At 30.5% G+C, this 19,762-nt stretch overlaps 2 protein-coding genes across 2 annotated transcripts; one reads left to right on the top strand and one right to left on the bottom strand.

Moving 5' to 3' along the window:
- The first annotated feature begins 3,402 nt into the window (after nt 1–3,402).
- Nucleotides 3,403–4,532, top strand: LOC100779842 (auxin-responsive protein SAUR50). The gene has a single exon (XM_003550064.5). The coding sequence runs from the start codon at nt 3,827–3,829 to the stop codon at nt 4,346–4,348; it is 522 nt and encodes a 173-aa protein (XP_003550112.1). The 5' UTR covers nt 3,403–3,826; the 3' UTR covers nt 4,349–4,532.
- A 14,001-nt stretch (nt 4,533–18,533) lies between these two features.
- Nucleotides 18,534–18,946, bottom strand: LOC102669405 (uncharacterized). Its single transcript, XM_006601502.1, has 2 exons — nt 18,870–18,946; nt 18,534–18,801 (listed from the first exon to the last, which is right to left on the bottom strand). The coding sequence occupies exons 1-2, from the start codon at nt 18,944–18,946 to the stop codon at nt 18,534–18,536; spliced, it is 345 nt and encodes a 114-aa protein (XP_006601565.1).
- Nucleotides 18,947–19,762: the final 816 nt, after the last annotated feature.

The raw sequence follows: 19,762 nt of genomic DNA, 5'->3' as shown, positions 1-19,762 counted from the left end.
TAATCTTAATCCAGGGATTTTTTTTTTTCCACTGCAATCTTAACCCAAAGATATAAGTATAAGTAAAAATTTAAATGTGTCAATAATCCCAGCTTGGCATGTTCTCCAACCAGCTGTACTTGCATTGAGACCTTTTTGCGCGGGTCCGTCAACTGTTCGATCTAATTCCAGCCAAGACCGTGTCTATTTATATATCAATTGTTATTTTTTAGGTCCAAGACTGTGTCTATTTATATATCAATTGTTATTTTTTAGGTTAATTTTCCTTTGTGTATTATTAGAAGTCTTTATTTATTTATTAATAATTTAATTATTAATATTATATTATAACCATATTTTATTATATTATATATAAATATTATAAAATTTTACCTCTGTTAGTTATTATTATATTTGATGAGTTTGTTTATTTTCTCAATTGTGAGATTATTGGATCAGTTTGTTTAAATTTATTTGTTAAAAAAATTGTTTTAATAAAATAACTAATTTTATGTTTTTTTAGTATGTTTGTTTAAAATGCTTTTGCTTTTACAAAAATTAATTTTCTTATTTTAGGATGCAAATTCTATCTAACGCTTATTTTAAAATTATTTTTTTAAGTTAAACTAAAGTGAATGATTATTATGAGTTCACTTTGATTGTTATTATATTTGTGAGACAAAAAAAAATTTCAAAACTTTAAATTAAAAATTTATACGAGTTATAATATATAATTTTTAGCAATAATCTTTTGAAATAAATTAATACATCTGTCTTATTCTTGTATCTTATAAAATAAAATAAAAAATTACATGTAAAACTAATAAATGATTTTATAAAAATAATTACTTATTAAATATTTATTTGATAGAAGTTAAATATTTAGGTAATTAATGTAAAAAAAATTCAGCCCCTATTTGTTTCCTAACTCCGTCCTTGATGACAATTTACATTGTCAATGTATTGACATTAAAGTTAAATTCTTAAAATAAATAGTGCTATATAAAAATATTCAAACAATAAAAAAAAATATTCTATCATCTATCAATAGCAACAAGTATAACGCTGGAATTATAAAACTAATATTGTAAATATTATAATTGTTAAAATAGATTGTGTAATATAAAAATATTTTAAAAAAAATATCAATGAAAATAAAATAAAATAATCTTATTATCTATCATCATATCATTAAAAAAAATCTTATGTAATAAAAGGGTAAAAATAAGATAATCTCATCTTATGCAAAGAAAAGGTAAAAATAATAAAATTCTAACTTGTGAGTATAAGGAGAAAAAAAATTATATAATGAAATATTACTTTATATCAAAAAGAATAAAAAAGAAATTTAATAAATACTTTAAGGGTAAGAAAAATAAAAATAAAACTAGAAGCCTCAAGGTACTACTTCTAGAAGTAAATTTAACTAACTTACATGGGATTAAGAAAGTTAATTAATGTCATTTAATTTTTCTAATGACATTTAAAAATATTTTTCTCCTAAAGTGTCCTTCATTGAAACATGATAGGAATAATTGAAATTATAATTACAATTAATTAAAATTTATTTTTGGAATGATATCATTAAATAGAATCAAATTAAAATTTACTTATATTTAAGTAAAAAATAATAATTTTTTTGTTGCTTATATTTAGGTCAAGAGGTTGTGGTGTTTTAGAAAGTTCCTTCAAGTAAGGTTTAAAAACGACTACTAACTACTAAAACAAATTTACTAACCAAATACTATTAATAAGGTCAAACAAGCATTTTAGTTATAAAAAAAATTGAAGTCTAATTCGCAATATAGTCTATTTCACAATAGAGTTAAGGTAGGTTTAAGCTTACTTAAATAATAATAATAATAATAAATATAAATATAAATTATATACTTATTGATTTATTTAAAGATTTCAACTCATTATCTTGTATATAAGTTTAGAAATTAAGTGAGGTCAAAGCTTTCTAAAGTGGACCCAGTCTGTCTCTTAATTTACTTATGAACTTTGGTTTTTTTTTTTTTGTCTCGGTTAAAAATCATTGGAGTCCCTCAATCTATTGGATGGATCAAAGACTAATCCCACATGCAGCATGTGATTGTCGCTTGCTCAAAAAAAAATTATACATAAAGATAATTAAACACAAATTCTCTTATTAAATAGATTTTTTTACATGTAAATGCAATAAGACATTACATGGCCAATCCTATAAGTTGAACTTTGGAATTTGAAGTAGTCCTATAAGTTGAACTTTGGAATTTGAAGTAGTTAAAAAGCACAAGAATAAAACTGAAAATAGTAGTTGGCCTTCTTGGATTGAAATTCAATGAAAAGCATAGTTGTGAAACTCGATCCGGTCATTGACCTGGTCAAGGTAGTGAGTCAATGGTCTAACCAATGGGTCAATAATTTGCCCCGGTTTGACCCGATATATATTAAAAATTCAAAATTATATATGTATCTATTATATATAAGTATATAACTAACATTAATTGAGTAAGAAAAGTCAATTCATACTCCAAAATTCAAAATAACAATTGATAATAGTGAGACATCAAAACGGAGTCGTAGAGGTAATCCATTTTTTTTTTATATTTTTTGTAAAATCGGTTGGGTTAGATCGGTCCAACCGAGATTCGATGACCTAGCTGATCGGGTTTGACCGGATCAATCGTGTGGCCGATCCAATAGTGGAACCGGCCCGATTAGGCCACCGGATCCCTATTGGACTGGTCCGACCGGCCAGACCAAACTAGGTTTTACAACTATGATGAAAAAACAATAAAGAATCCAAAACCTGAAAATGTAGATTTGATGTTTTTTTAATGTAAAACCTGAAAATATTTTTGTTCCACATTTATTTAAAAAATATAATATGGGCCAGAAACACGATGATGATAGGATATAAACTTAACTTGTTGAATAATTTTTTGTCTTAGGTATAAAGTATTCAAAAGACACGCATATCTTTACTTCTCTCTTGTTTCTCTAGCATTATGTGCTAGTTGCAACAACCAAAGATATCATGTCTTGTTTTTTGAAATCACATTAGCTATTAGATCATATCATCTATTTTGAATTCACATTATCTACTAATTACCTCAATCTTATTATGCCATATATTTTAAAGTTACATTATCAACTAACTAGCTTACTTGTATATATTTTATATTTTGAACTATCAGAAAATATAATAATAAATGTAAATTATATCAAAATAATTAATATTAAAAAAATATTTTTTTAAAAATATATTATTTTATTTGTGTCATTCATTGTCAATCAATTAAAGCACGATAATTTTTTATCCTGAAACTCAAATATTTATCCTTTACTATCTTCTTTGTTACCATAATGCATAACAAACAACCAATATAAAGAGATATCAGTGATGACAGAGGTGTACCAGGGATAAGTTACATGACTGCAATTCAGTTACAAGAGGAATTCCTTGTACTATTCTCTTTGTTTGTTAACAAGCCGTGAATTCCTTGTTTGTAGCTTAAAATATAGTTAGCTCTAACAAGTTACATGTCAATCATCCCCATTTTTTAGGTGATGATGCATTGTAAACATTACCATTTAACTCCTAACAGGAAAACTCTGTTGCTGATTTTCTCATGCTTGTATATGGACACACAGAATTCAAGTGGTGATTATTATATTCTTCACTTAGAAAACAAAAGAAAAACTTCTCTCATCATTGGGAAACGAGAGTTTCCATGGTCTCAAGCCTATAAATATTGATAGCATGCACTCCAATATAGCCAAGTCAGTAGAAAAAAAAAACAAAAACCAAAGAGCCTCCCCAAAAGACTAATCCACACCATACCCTAAAAAAAGAGGCACCATGTCTTCTGTGGATCTAAAGAAATCTAACAAAATAAGAGAAATTGTTAGACTGAAAGAGATCCTCAAGAAATGGAGAAAAATAGCCAACTCATCAAAAAGCACTACCACTATCGCCACGGCTACCTCTACCACAAGCAAGAGCATGAAGTTTCTCAAGAGAACACTTTCCCTATCAGAACGTGAAGGAGGGTCAAGCAATGTTGTCCCAAAAGGGTACCTAGCTGTTTGTGTTGGTGAAGAGCTCAAGAGGTTCACTATACCAACTGAACATTTGGGTCACCAAGCCTTTCAGATTCTCCTCAGAGAAGCAGAAGAAGAATTCGGCTTTCAGCAAACGGGTGTTCTGAGGATTCCTTGTGAAGTTGCAGCTTTTGAGAGCATCTTGAAGATGGTGGAAGGAAAGGAGGACATGTTTTCATCCCAAGAATGTAGACTTAGCATTGAAGAGATGATGATTGAGTACTGCTCAGAAAACCAACTTGCTTATTCTCACCATCCTCAAAGTCCATTGTGCAGATAGTATAGCATATATTAATATTGCAATATTTATCCTTTTTTTTTTCTTTTTTGTTCTTTTGTTTTACTTTTGTACCTTACAACAAATCCAATGTATGAGAGTGAGTGAATTCATTTATTTAGATGTAATAGAACACCCTTTTGGGATTTATGAAGCAAGGAATATGATTATGACTTTCGTTGTCCAATTCACTAACTCTTGAGCCTTAATGTTTGGCAATAGACTGAATGGTTTTTAACCAGAACCATCTTGAGTAATTACATGATTTTTATTTAGTCTTGTGAAAAAGGGAGAGATGAAGATCAACAAGGACATTTGAAGTTGTTATAATTCATGTATAATCAACAAGGACATTTCAGCTAGAGGATGACTTTGTATGATTTATATAGTCGATTACACCTAATCAGATGAGACTTTGTTGTCTGATCTTCTATAGTTGAAAGTTTTGGCATTCTGTAACTTATTCATGAGATTAACATTCTAATCCTACAGCTACTATCAAAAACTCGTATCATATGACCAAAAAAAGCGTTATATTTTCATCCAGTAGCAAACTAATGATGATGCAGTAAATTAAGGTTCCTCCCCCTTCAAAGTAACATAACCTTCACGAATTGAATCATGAAAAGGCATTCATCAATTGGAACCTGAGAGACATTATGATGGTCAAAGACCATGAGCAGAGTGTAGTTACAATTTCCAAGTAGAAATGAATTTAAAATATTTTTCCTTGAGGATATAAAGATGTTCTGAGGTAAATTGTACCAGCTCTCTAATTTCTTTATGGTGAAGAGTACCACTGGTCAATTGACTGGCTATTCAAAACATCCTACATTAGCAACCTTGCCACTATTAGTAAATGCAGTTCAGTACAGTGAAATACTTTACAATATTAGTTAAGAAAATAAAAACAAAAACAGTTTTCTTATTAAAATATTAATTGTTTATAAAATATAAATTATTCAATACTTAATTTTTAAGGTTACTGAAAATCTTTTAGAGGATATATTTCTCGTGCCTTAATGTAGTACCTTTCAAGACTCCTTTAAAAAATAATACAAGAATTTATTTAGAATATATTGATAATGCAAATATTTTTTTTATACTTTTTTGTAATCATGAATTATTATATAATGTAAAATGTTTGACTTTTATACTAATTATTTTAAAAGTTATATTTAAAATAATTTTTAATTAAATGATAACATGAAAATATTAATCATTTAAAAATTAAATTTAAATTCATATATCAAGCAAGTTGCCCATAAAAACAACTTTCAATTCGGTATACTTAATAAGGTAAATCAAAGTCAAAGGTGTGTAAGAGTTTAGCCTCGTTGTAGAAGATGCTTAACAATTAACATTATCTCTCTGACAATATTTAAGTCACTTATTCAGTCACTGATATTCTTAATTAAAAAAAAAACTAATAATTTAGAACAGATAGCTTATAGGGGACTAAAGTGGTCCACCTTAATTATAGCCTAGTGAATGATTGATGTTACTCTAAACACCACGGATCATGTAAATTAATGTTTTAAGTATATTAATTAAGAAATTAATATGTAGTTTTTAATTTAAAAATATACTAAAATACATGAAAAATCAAGATAATAAAAATATATTAGTATATAATATATTTTAATAAAAAATCTATTTTAAATTCTTATAGCTCCTAATTAAATAATTTATATCGATATTAACAAATCGTTGAACTTAATTCTTTTAAGGTTTTAGATTTGAACTTTTCACGTGAAAAAAATATGATTAAAAAATTATTTTATTAAAAGTACTTAATCAAATTATTGAATAGATACATTTCATATAGATGTTATGATGATCAAAAATAGTTTTTTTTTTCGGATCAGTATTTTTTTTTCCCCTTATTTTCTAGTTTCTCATGTGGGGTTGGTTTATTTAAATCACGGGTGACTACGACTGAGATCCTTCAAGTACATTGGAGTACTAATTTTTAAACATATTTTGCTAATTGCTAGATTAAAGTCATTGATAGGTTCTGACTGCATTGGTTTCCAATGCAAACCGCCCTAACAGTCAGGTACCCTCGTACATTACAATTGTACTGTTCAAACTCATGGCTTAATTATTTTATTGCTATGCTTTTTTTTATTTTATTTTAACCGAGTTGATGGTCTGAAACAAAGTCGTTTTTAGGATTTCCAAGAGAAGCATGTGACATGGCATTAATAACACACAAACGGTGGCAGAATTAATCAGTTTCTAGATTTTAATTTCCTAAGTCCATGTTCAACTTTAACTTAACTAAGAGGAAAATCTTGTGCACAAGTTTAATATAGTAAGTTCGTGGCCATGTGGTCATGTGGTAGGGCAGCACAGGACAAGGAACAAGTAGCTAAGCCTGTACTTGAGGATTAAATAAACAATAATGATAATAAAGAAAATAAAAATAAAATTGAAAATGAGTAGATTTTATAGTTTGTTTAAAAGGGTTCTAAATAGAAAATAGAAAGAAAAATAAGCCAAGAAAAATAGAATATTCTCTCATTTGGTTAAATAACAAAGGAAAAGAAATAATAAAAAAAAGCATATTTACTTTTCTTTCCACTTTTATCCTCTCATTTGGTTAAATACCAAACGAAAAGAAATAAAAAAAAGCATATTTACTTTTCTTTTCCACTTTTATGATAGAAGAAAATGCATAAAAAAACCGATTATTTAATAGCGCTTTTTTAGTCTTTTCATATACATTGTCACTCATTTTTCTCTCCTTGTACAACAATAATAAAAGCTTCATTGCACCGGAACTTTTATACCTACACGAGTGTAAAAAAATTCATCACATGGAACCCACACACATTTTAGCCCTTTCTCTCGTTTATTTTATTGCACACTGATAAAAAGGAATAAGTATCATGAGTAAAAAAAATATCTTCATCATTTTTTTTTCCAAACTATAAATATCTTTACGAAAATAATTATGTTTGAGTCTTACAGAATTATTATTTACAACAAATTCTTTCTTTAAATATTTAATATAATTATATATTCAATATTCAAACTCGAAATTATTTATTAGATTAAAATAATTTTACATCAGTTTATCTTCCTTCTTAAAAATCCGCTATCTAAAATTATTTAACCAAACAAAATGCAAGAAGGAGCCAACAGCCAAGCAAAAAAAAAAGCAACAAGGAAAGTAAAAAAAAAAAGGGAAAAAACGACAAAAAAATGTATTTCAAAATTAGATTTGGTCATGCAATAGGTAAAACAAAAACTTACGGTTTAATAATGTTTGAAAGTAGAACTGGATTTATATGAATACTAGTTGGTAACCCATGTGTAACCCATGTGTATGCACGGGTCACTTGTAGTTTATTTTGTATGAATATTTATTTATTCTATAATACAGTATTAAAATGAAAAATAGGACGAAAATAAAAATATATGTAACATTAATAATAATTAGATTGTTTGCATTTTAAAAAAAAGCTAGATTACTCATTGACCAAGGCAATGTTAATAAACAAAACAAACAACCTAAACTTAATTTAGTCACTATCATTATCATTGTTGTCCCAATCCTTTTGACTTCTAATAATAATTTCCCAAATTTGTTCATGATGTTTGTAGTAGAATTATAAAAATCACTTTCTTCAAGGAATTTATACCAAGGTTGCACAACATATTTTTCCTCAATTCCAATATCAAGAACAATAACATTCCACTGTAATAGAGGCCCTAATCTTCTAAGGATTGTCATGTGTTGATCGCAGCCATTTAGATGTATAGTTACACAGCTTGGAAGATTCTGCAAAAGGGGATAAATAATAATTATATTTAAGTTTGTATTTATATAAGTCATAATAAACATTTTGTCATCATTACCAAAGGGTGTGGTGCGTCAATCATTGACTGCGTTATCTCAAGTGTCCAAATATGCTGCCTGGATATCATCCATGGTCTTCCTGCTTTTCCATTGGTGGACTGAAATGAAGGTCGAATACCGAGATGTGGTCGATGGCAAAGAAATGAATGATGGTAGATTCATAAATGGCTAATTCTTGTCTAAACTGTTTCAGTCCTTCACCAAAGAAAACTTTTCCCTTATGGAGTCTGACTTGGATTTGGTATACAACTCCATTATATTTGAAGCGGACATATTCGGGATATTCTGGTGCCCACTGAATGTGGTAAAAAAACGGGACTTTTATGATGTCCTGCAAGAAAATATTGTGTGAAAAATTAAAATAAATAAGCTGCAAAAAAAAAAGGAAAGAAGAAATGAGTTTCAATGCAATATTACCCTATCATTGTGGAACGTGGCTCTAAACTGCATGATTGTTGGTTTTCTAATAAATGGAAGTTCCACCTAGAATGAGATTGCACATAAAAAGCAACACTGCTGTGTTATTCAGATAGACATGTGGACTTAGGAAGAAATAAAGCAATTAAATTTAATCTATCAAGTAGGTACAGAAAGTGTAATTATGTTTAGTAATTTTAGAGGCATATGCAATTCTAAATTAGCAGTAAAATTGTCGAAACAATATATTAGGTTCTGGCATTGCTGATCAAACATGGAGGAAATTAAACAACATTCCAGCTTGCTAAAATGATACAAAAATGGCATGATCTAATAGAAATGAAGATATAGATTGTAATTATGTTTAGTCATTTTAGAGGTATGTGTAATTCTAGATTAGGACATTTAGATGCATATAACCTTCTGCAATTGCTGATCAAACATACAGGGAATTAAACAATATTTCAGCTTTTTGGAATGATTTAAAAATGTATGTAAGAAAAACTCGTCTCCAGCTGAAGAAATCAATACAAGGAAAAAATATGAATAACCAAACAACTACATAGAAAATAAAATAATCAAACGACATATTTGTTGTGAATGAAAGCCAACATAAGTAACTATATATCATAGTACAGGGTGGCCCTCTTTAATTGTGGCATTGGTCGACAACACAATAATAGTGTTTTCATTATAACGCTGATACAATGATGAATAACAAAATTTCATGAGGGAGATTAACATGCACAAATCAACACCATATGAAAATAAAAGTTGAAATAATCAGTATAGTCCCTAATCTAAAATTATTTAATATGGTTTAGTAAGCTAGAAAATTCAATTAAGATCTAAGTTGTGATGTGGCAGTTTTAGGCATGGACGATAACAGTAACCAAGAACAGGAATGAAATCTAAGAAGCAAGAAAGCTTGAAGTAAAAGCAAAGCCTCCACAAAATGGAACGTGTGACCAGGTGAAAAATTACAGTGCAAGTGATGGAGATAAAAAAATGAAAAACAAACTGAGAAAAGACAAAAACAGAGGAAGCAGGGTTAGAGTAGTTGAAGCAATGATCGAGAATGCATCCCAACATGCATGAAAAAAAAGATAAATCTCTAAGGCAGATAAAGATGCACAAACTGAAGGTCATACAAAAACAACAGTCCAAATAATCAATATAGTCCATAATCTAGAATAATTTTAGAAATGTCGAATGAACGTCAACTATAAAACATAAAATATATCGGTGCATGCATTGAAAAGATGAACTGAGAAAGAAGAAAAACCCGGTAAGGATTCCGCAACCAAGTGAGGAAATTTGGAATGTAGATAATAAATTTCATCATAGAATCACAAATAGAAGTCGAAATTGGAAAGAGTAGTCTAGAAATTAGGTAATGCAATTTGGGACGAATTTTTAAAAGATGGACTAACTAACAGAGTTTTTGGTTTGACATTTACTTTGTTTGAAGCGGTCGATGAGTCTGAACTCATAGTCGGAGCCCAGTCGCTATTGTTTTTTAGGAAAGTCTTAAGAGGTGAATGTTTGTAAGAAAATGGCGTTTGTAGAAAAAATGAGGCAGTAAAGTCCTGGTTAGCCAAAAGGTGTGACACGAGGCGTGCCAAGTAAATTGGAAATCGTGGAATATTGAATGCTGATCCAATAGATTGGACATGTAGAGGGAGTTGAATCATTGTCAATATTGTTGTGGTGCTAGATAGAGACTAAGTATTGTTTTGTCGCTGAATGTCATGAGCAATATATATATCTTCAAAGATGTAGGCAAGAAAATCTTTTTTTTTTTTGTGAAAATGCTGATGATTATATGGAAAACGTGATAAATGCTGTAATTGATAATAATTAGATTGTATTTGTAAGAAAAATTCAGATATTATTTTTTGTTAAATAAGTGTTTGTAAAAATAAATTTAAATTGTTTATTTACATTGACATTAAAATTTTAAAGAATTTAAAGATAAAGTTTTTTTTTTAGTTTTCTGTTTAAATGTATTTATAGTATTTCATAGTAAATTTATTATTCCTGAAATGATTAAATATTTAATCAATCAATATATGTTACAAATTGGTGGCACAACAATTAATCAAAGATGAGTATTAAATAGTCGATGATATAGTTTTTTTGCCTTAAATCAAGTTAATTGAATAATGTGATTCAAGTGCGATTGTCTTTTTTACATTAATGCCCTCTAAATTATTTATGTATTTGCTGAACAGTACCAATTATCGAATGATTCAACTCCCTCTGGATCATTGTCAATATTGAATGCTAGCTTTCTATGTTACACATACACACACACACACACACACACACACACACACACACATATATACATTGTTACTGGATTGCTAGACAGTACCAATTATCCAATGAAACATCACAAAAATGCATTTTCCTTAGACATTTCCATCCTCTATTAATGTTCATGCAAAGAGTTTTAGGATGACAACGATTTCAGAAGTTGGTGCAATTATTGCAGATGATATTGATGCAAATTCAAAGACAAATATTATTATTAGTGCAAAATCATGTGGTTCATGGTTCATGTGGAATTTTGAGGCTTGCATCTCCATGTATGAAGAAAGGAAATATGAGAAGTCAAGAAATGTTGATGGGACAATAACCAAGAAAGAGATTATAATTGATAACATATATATTGTACCCTATAATTCATAATTGCTGAAAAAATACCAAGCACATTTAAATATTGAATGGTGTAACCAAAACACTTGTATAAAATATTTATTCAAGTACATGAATAAAGGATATGTTTCTGCCTACATCTTGAACTTTTGGCTTGAGCTCTTTTTTTCCTGGATTATTTTGTAAGGTTGCACCAAAAATGGACCTATTATATGTAGGACAACCAACCACAAGGCAACAATATTTTCAGTTATTTGTTTATTGGATTGTGATGGTCTATGCAGAAAGACATGACATAAAAATAGTATATATGATATGGTGCACCTGGTTAAGACAGACTCAGTACTTGAATTGATGTGTCGAAAGCTGCCTGTTATCATTTTGTATCTAATTGCATGTTAAAGAATGAATAAGCAATTATCAAATATCATAGCATACAAAATAATAATTGAGAATATATATAAACTGGATTGACCTTTTAAGATTCGCAAAGACCTCTTTGAAGACAACATTGTTGTAGAATTTGTATTTTTTTTGTCTTTGTCATGTATTAAAACTTTAAGGCCTTTTATTTTATTTTACCCTTGACAATGCCACATATAATTGTCCATGTGAGAAGACAGGTTTAGGTAAATAAAGCCCCACTGAGGATAGTGATTGACCTTGGGACTTGTTAATTGTCATTGCATAAGAAAGCATTATTGGGAACTGTCTTCTCAAATCTTAAAAGGCATGGGGATTGTGAAGGAGACATAGACATTCTTGGAATATAAACATTCTGACCAATATTTTTGCCAGAAATTATATCAGCTGCAATCACATGTTTAGCTAACCTTGTAACAATTAATCTAGTGTCATTACATACATAGTCCTTAACTTTGATCTAAGTTTCTTAACAACATGATAGGTGATCCAATTTTGATTTTGATGCTATGATTGGTAGACCGGATGTTGTTAATGAATTAAGAAATTCTGTTGTGAGTGATCGGAAATGAGAACTCTCTAGTGTTTCTGATTTGTCCACATAATCAGCACTTAGATATTCCATTTGTTCACCTGTGATTTTTTTTCCAGGTTATCATATCAGATAAAGAATAAAAAGAATAAAAAATTAGAAGATCAGTATGGAGATAAAATATTGAATAGATTTGATTACTAATCCTGCAGAATCTTGCATAAGAATGACATACAATCCAAATTGATATATAATAAGAATTAGATGAAGTATGTTATAATCACCTGGGATCAATGATAGTATATAATCATTAACTTGTTGTAAAGTTTCATTTGTGGAAGCTAATATCGTTGTAGATTGAAAGTATTCAGGATTGGTATGATGGTGAGATAAATTTGGAAATATAGAATTAACTATTGCATAGAATGGGTCATCATATTCTGTGATTAACAGATCTTTTGGAATTTCAATTGAACCATAACCATCATTTTGCTTACCAACAATCCCATCACCAATATCAAGGATCCACTGTGCAAAAGCTAAAGTTTCTTCTTTGTCTGTTGCATCTATATTGACTTCTAAACGCATGTTTTTCGATAGTGTCAAAACATGGCAATAATTCCATAGATAAGATGAATTTATAGTTGCATTAACAATGTCAGACCGGCTACCCCTAGGAATGATTGACAGAATCTGCCGGAAATCTCCACCAAATACCATAACTTTACCATCAAAGATTTTATCAGAACTTGATTTCGCCTTAATAACATCTCTTTGACTTTGATCAAGTGCTTCAAAATAGAATTTGTGAGCCATGGGGGCTTCATCCCAAATGATAAGACTTGCTTCATTCAATAATTTAGCCAATTGTGTTCCTTGATGAATATTGCATGTCGAGTCTTCAAATATCGGAATAGGAATTTTTAATTTTGAATGTGTTGTTCTTCCTCTAGACAATAACAAAGAAGCTATGTTGCTAGAAGCAACCATAATAACTATTTTATTGTCAGCTCTCAATGAGGCTACAAGTGTTTTCCAAAAAAATGTTTTTCCTGTACCTCCATATCCATATAAGAAAAACATTCCACCTTCATTTTTATTGACAACCTGAATGATTTGGTTATAAATTTGTGTTTGTTGGTCTGTAGGCATAAAAATTGTTCTGGTTTTAATAACAACTTGAAATTCCAGAGCGAAACACAAAGGAGGAAAATAAGCAAGGCAAGTTAGTACGATAAATAAACTGGTCATTTGAGAAAAAAAAAGGTTAAGGAATTCCGATCTAAGTTCTTCATTGTTGAAATTCAGCTCAGACAAAATGAGGCCATTGTCTGCATGTGTTAGTAAATTTGCGTTCTCAAGATATGGCATGGAAGGATAGTCTTTAAGTGATCTTTGATTGGCTTGTAACAGCTGTTCAACTTCAAGCAATACCAGATTCATCAGGTTGGAGTCACCAATATGTAATTGATGTGCCATCATTTTCTTCTATTTTCTAAACCCTTTTTGCACCATTTTAATTATTGATTGGTCTTAATTGTCAATTAATTAGGCAGTTTTATTATTTGGACCCATTCAGCTAATTTGATGTTTTTAATCTAATTTCAGGAATTAATGAAGCATTGGGCTTGAATCTAGAATTGGGCTTGGACTTGAAGAGGGCAGACTAATTTATTGTATAAAATTAGATCTTATCTTATCTAGATATTATTTAGATTTGATCTCATCTAGATATTATTTCATCTAGATCTTATCTTATCTTATCTTATCTAGATTTGATTTGATTTTACTTATGGGCTTGGATTTAAAACATATTTGTAAGCTTTGGGGCTGAAAAAAACTATATAACAGCACCAAGGTTCTAGTTTAGCGGACGCTCCCTCTCTCCCTCGCGGGAGACTCTCTCTCTCTCCTCTCTCTCTTCTATTTTTCGTTTTTAGTTTTAGTCTCTCTTCTCTTTCTCTTTTATTTTCGTTTTTTTACAATTCCAGTTCAGACTTTTAGTTTTATCAATAAAATTTCATTCTCTATTTGATTAATGGAAGGCTAAGTCCGCAGCGTTGTTTTCCCTTGAGGATCAAGCACAGTTCTCTTTGAGGTTCTATTATTACTGTTAAATTCTGTTTAGTTTTTCCTCTTCACTAATTACTTTGAATTTGTTGCTTTTAATTCACGCATGCTTAGTGCTTGATTAATTGTCTCTGCGCTTAATTTACGTTCATGCTTAATGATCGTTTATGAGTAATTGGTGTATGTGATGCTTAATCACATAATGAATGCCTTATGTTGAATTTCGCTTAGTAATTTAATTTAGGGTTGGATTAAGTGGTTAAACTGATAAAGGATAAACTCTCGTAACCTAGGATAAGAGACTTGCTTGTGAATCAAGGGGAAGCAACGTGTTTTAATTCTGATATTTTCTAATTCACATATATTCGCTGTTTAATTTACAAAAGCAAACAACCCCCCCCCCCCCCATCGTTACTGTTACTGTTACTGCAAGTATATTATGAACATTTGGCTTATCACTGCTCGTTGGGAAACGACCTAGGATCACTTCCTAGTTACTACATTTTAATGTTTATTTGATTCGGGTACAGCCTCGATCAAATTTGGCGCCGTTGCCGGGGAGCAGTGTCCAAAGGTTCATAATAGCTAGCTATTGTTGTGTGTTTAATCCTTTCGTGTTTTATGTTTAATTTTTAGTATTGTGTTAGTATGTGTGTTAGTGTTGATTAGACTGGTTAGGTTTTAGCAATTTTATTATATAGATTTTATTTATTTGAATTTCGTAGAAATAGTTATCTTTATCATATCTCAATTTAAATATTTTATCTTTTATTTTGATCTTTCAATCTTTTATCTTTTCTTTTATCTTCTAATTTTATCTTTAAGTATCTTATCTTTTCTTTTCTCTTCTAAGTTTATCTTTAAATATCTTATATTTCTTTACTTTATCTTCTATCTTTCTTTATCTTTTATTTTAAATTCTTATCTCTTGCTTTTAAATTGGGTTTGCATTAATCTAAGTACAAACAAGAGCGTCAAGGTCAATGGACATCGACTTAAGCCATTCCTCACGAACCCTTCTTTAGTGGACGTAGTGGTGGAAGAGACTTCCTTACTCCACCCTACTCTTCCTCCACCATGACCTAGGGAGTTTCTCTTTTCCTATCTCCTTCTTTGCTTTTATTACACTTGTCCGATTCTCTTTGATGATTTAATTGTTTTTAATCTTTTAATTGTGCTACATTGAGGACAATGTGTTGTTTAAGTATGGGGGGGGGGGGGGGGGGAGTGTTCTTTGGTTTTGCTAGTTTTGTTGGTTTTGTTAATTTGTTAGTTGTGTTAATTTGTTAATGTTGTTAGTTTCGTCGGATTTTCAGTTTAATATTTTGGGTCAATTTTGTGTGCACGTACGACTTTGCATGTTTTTCTTTGAATTATAGGATATGTTCAAGAAATGGGTGATTGTTTTGAAAATAAAAGTTCTTGACATTTTGTGACTTGAAATCCTTGATTCTTCTCTACATGTCATGATAGTTTTGAAAGCTCAATTTGAAAGTGATGATTTTACCTTTGTGAGAATTTGAGCCATCCATCATTATAATCATTTGGTGTGTTTTGCCCCATTGATTGCTTGCACAATAGCCTTGGCTTGATTCTTGTTGATGTGTCCTAATTCACATGCATATTTGGAAATGATTAAGGCAATTTTGTTCTTATAAGCTTCTAGCCAAATGGACTTACCTTGAATTAATTCCTTTGATAGCCCTTTTGAGCCTTGTTTCCCTTTCCTTGTTTTGAAGCTCACTACAAGCCTTAAGTGAAAAACCATGATATTACCATATCCTTAAGGAATTTTGGAGCTTTGGAATTGTTTTGGGAATAAGTGTGGGGGGTTTTTGTTTCATTGGACAACTTGTTTTGTTGACTATGCTTCATGATGTATTTTGGGCCATACTTGATGTACATTGTATATTGGTTAAATGTTGGACATGCTGAATGAAATGTTGTTTCTCAAAGGCCAAAGAGTAAAAAAAAAAAAAAAAAAAAGAAAAAACAAAAAAAAAAGCAATAAAGTTGAGTGAATAAGATCTTAAATGGCACAAGAATGATGAAACTCTTGGTTCTACTCTTCATGTTTAATTTTTATCTTTACTTCTTTTTATTTTCTTATTTTTTTCTTAATATGCACTTATTCCCCTTTGCTCCTCTATTCCTTTGGGATTTAGCCACTTATTCCATATTTCTCCATACCTTGTCCTTGGCCCCATTACAACCTTAAAAGACCTTTTGATCCTCATGTGCTTGTGTTTATGGGTTGATTGTCAATTTTAGAATCTTGCCAAGTTTATGTGGTGTTTGCTTTCATGGGTGCTTTGAGGGTAAATAGTAGCCTAGACACTTGAGAGATAGAGTGTATATCTTGTGAGGCTTTATCACTTTTCATTCTTGAGCTGATTAACTATTTTGCCATGATTGGGTTGCTTGGATGATTTTCATGAATGTCTTGACTTTTTTTGGATCTCCTTATGTTAGATGTTACCCATTCCTTTTATTCCTTGATGTTCATTGAGAAATATGTGAATGTTTTTGTTTGTCTCCCTCTGATATCCTTGGATTTTGTTCTTTGTTTCATTTTGCCCAGGAGTGCAAAAGGCTAAGTATGGGGGGTTTTGATGTGCCATCATTTTCTTCTATTTTCTAAACCCTTTTTGCACCATTTTAATTATTGATTGGTCTTAATTGTCAATTAATTAGGTAGTTTTATTATTTGGGCCCATTAAGCTAATTTGATGTTTTTAATCTAATTTCAGGAATTAATGAAGCATTGGGCTTGAATCTAGAATTGGGCTTGGACTTGAAGAGGGCAGACTAATTTATTGTATAAAATTAGATCTTATCTTATCTAGATATTATTTAGATTTGATCTCATCTAGATATTATTTCATCTAGATCTTATCTTATCTTATCTTATCTAGATTTGATTTGATTTTACTTATGGGCTTGGATTTAAAACATATTTGTAAGCTTTGGGGCTGAAAAAAACTATATAACAGCACCAAGGTTCTAGTTTAGCGGACGCTCCCTCTCTCCCTCGCGGGAGACTCTCTCTCTCTCCTCTCTCTCTTCTATTTTTCGTTTTTAGTTTTAGTCTCTCTTCTCTTTCTCTTTTATTTTCGTTTTTTTACAATTCCAGTTCAGACTTTTAGTTTTATCAATAAAATTTCATTCTCTATTTGATTAATGGAAGGCTAAGTCCGCAGCGTTGTTTTCCCTTGAGGATCAAGCACAGTTCTCTTTGAGGTTCTATTATTACTGTTAAATTCTGTTTAGTTTTTCCTCTTCACTAATTACTTTGAATTTGTTGCTTTTAATTCACGCATGCTTAGTGCTTGATTAATTGTCTCTGCGCTTAATTTACGTTCATGCTTAATGATCGTTTATGAGTAATTGGTGTATGTGATGCTTAATCACATAATGAATGCCTTATGTTGAATTTCGCTTAGTAATTTAATTTAGGGTTGGATTAAGTGGTTAAACTGATAAAGGATAAACTCTCGTAACCTAGGATAAGAGACTTGCTTGTGAATCAAGGGGAAGCAACGTGTTTTAATTCTGATATTTTCTAATTCACATATATTCGCTGTTTAATTTACAAAAGCAAACAACCCCCCCCCCCCATCGTTACTGTTACTGTTACTGCAAGTATATTATGAACATTTGGCTTGTCACTGCTCGTTGGGAAACGACCTAGGATCACTTCCTAGTTACTACATTTTAATGTTTATTTGATTCGGGTACGGCCTCGATCAGTAATCCTAAGACATTTGAAAAGGAAGTTAGATTATGTTTATGATAAAACTTTTTTGTGTCAAGCTATATGTAAGCCAACCTGGAATGCTTGTTGATCTGTGATGACTATATAGAATATCATCACTTAACCAATGCCAAGTTTTTTCCCACACTTGTTCAGGTTTGTTCATGGTACCTGTCAAAAGTAATAATACAAAAAGATTCCTTAGATAAGGTGTTGAGCCCCAGTCTTTTGCTTCCTTGATTGCGACAATGAATTCTCTATCATCCTATAAAAAACCCATAGCAAAACATGTTTCTCTATATGTAGGATATTCAACACCAGCAACTGTTCTGATATCTTCAAATGAGATTGGTCCTCTAGAGACAGTCAGCATCATACTCAAATAAAATAATTCCCCTGTAGTTGGGGGAACCCATTGAAGCCTGCCAATAGTATAACCCTTTTTCCTAAGTTGCCAACATCTCTATTTCTGGTTATACATGAACTTAGTAACAAATTCAGAATAAGTCAGGCTTTGACCTTCAACAAAAGCTTGGTTTGTATTCATCCAAGCTATAAATTTTGATTCAGAAATGCTTGGGTTAGAGAGGAGATCATCAATATCATCATGGTCTTGGTAGAGAACGCTATATTGTCCTGGAAGATGGAAGTTTAGCCTCTCTACAGAAGGTTTTCTACCTTGTATTGGAAAACCAAAGATCCTCCAAGTAGATTCACATGGAGAAATGTATCTATAATCAAAATAAATATATTTTAAATACAATCATAACATGATTTACATATTAAACTTGACTCATACCTGCAATCCAGATATTCCTTGATTTCATCATTCGGAGTGTTTGCATGGGGAATTGTTCCATTGTCATCATGAACCATGACAACGGTAACTCTATCATATCCTTTATTGATGTACTTGAATAAATATTTGATAGAACTGTTTTGGCTACACCATTCAATATTTATATGTGCTTGGTATTTTTTCAGCAATTTTGGATTGTAGGGTACAATACATCTATAATCAATTATAATCCCATTCTTGGTTATTGTCTGACCAGTGTTTCTTCTACGATACATAGGATAACCATCTCCATCTATAAGAGTTGTGGGCTGAAACTTTTTTGGATAAAATCGACTGCATTTGCCTTCCTTCATACATGGAGATGCAGGCCTCAAAATTCCACATGGACCATGAACCATATGATTTTGCACTAATTTATAGAGTTCTGGATCATCTTCCTATGAAGGTATTTCTGCTGATATAATATGATCAATATCGTTTGGAGATGGATATTTGTTGATGGCGTGTAAAAATAACAATAAATGGACATGAGGAAGTCCTCGTTTTTGGAATTCGATTGTGTACATGTCTGTAATTGTAACCAAATACCATTAATAGAAAGGTATTAAAGAAAACATAATTTACAATAATTAGCTTATCTATTAGTAGCAAAAAAAGGAATTAGCATGAACTTACATGCAACGACTTTCCCTAGTAAGTGATTCTTTGTAAGGTCTGATAACATATGCTCATATTTAAGCTTGAAAATTCGGGAGATTATTTCTGGCTTATCTATTGCTGTCAAATTCAAAGGTGTCAGCAACCTATGAATTTCAGGCCAATTTGGATTGCAGGTAAAAGTAATAAAAAGATTTGGGAAGCCTACGTGACTGCATATAGCTATGCCATCAAAA

This window comes from Glycine max, chromosome 17, assembly GCF_000004515.6.
Source record: "Glycine max cultivar Williams 82 chromosome 17, Glycine_max_v4.0, whole genome shotgun sequence".
Lineage (NCBI taxonomy): Eukaryota > Viridiplantae > Streptophyta > Magnoliopsida > Fabales > Fabaceae > Glycine > Glycine max.
The sequence above is the reverse complement of the archived record's forward strand: the minus strand, read 5'-3'. Positions and strand labels throughout refer to the sequence as shown.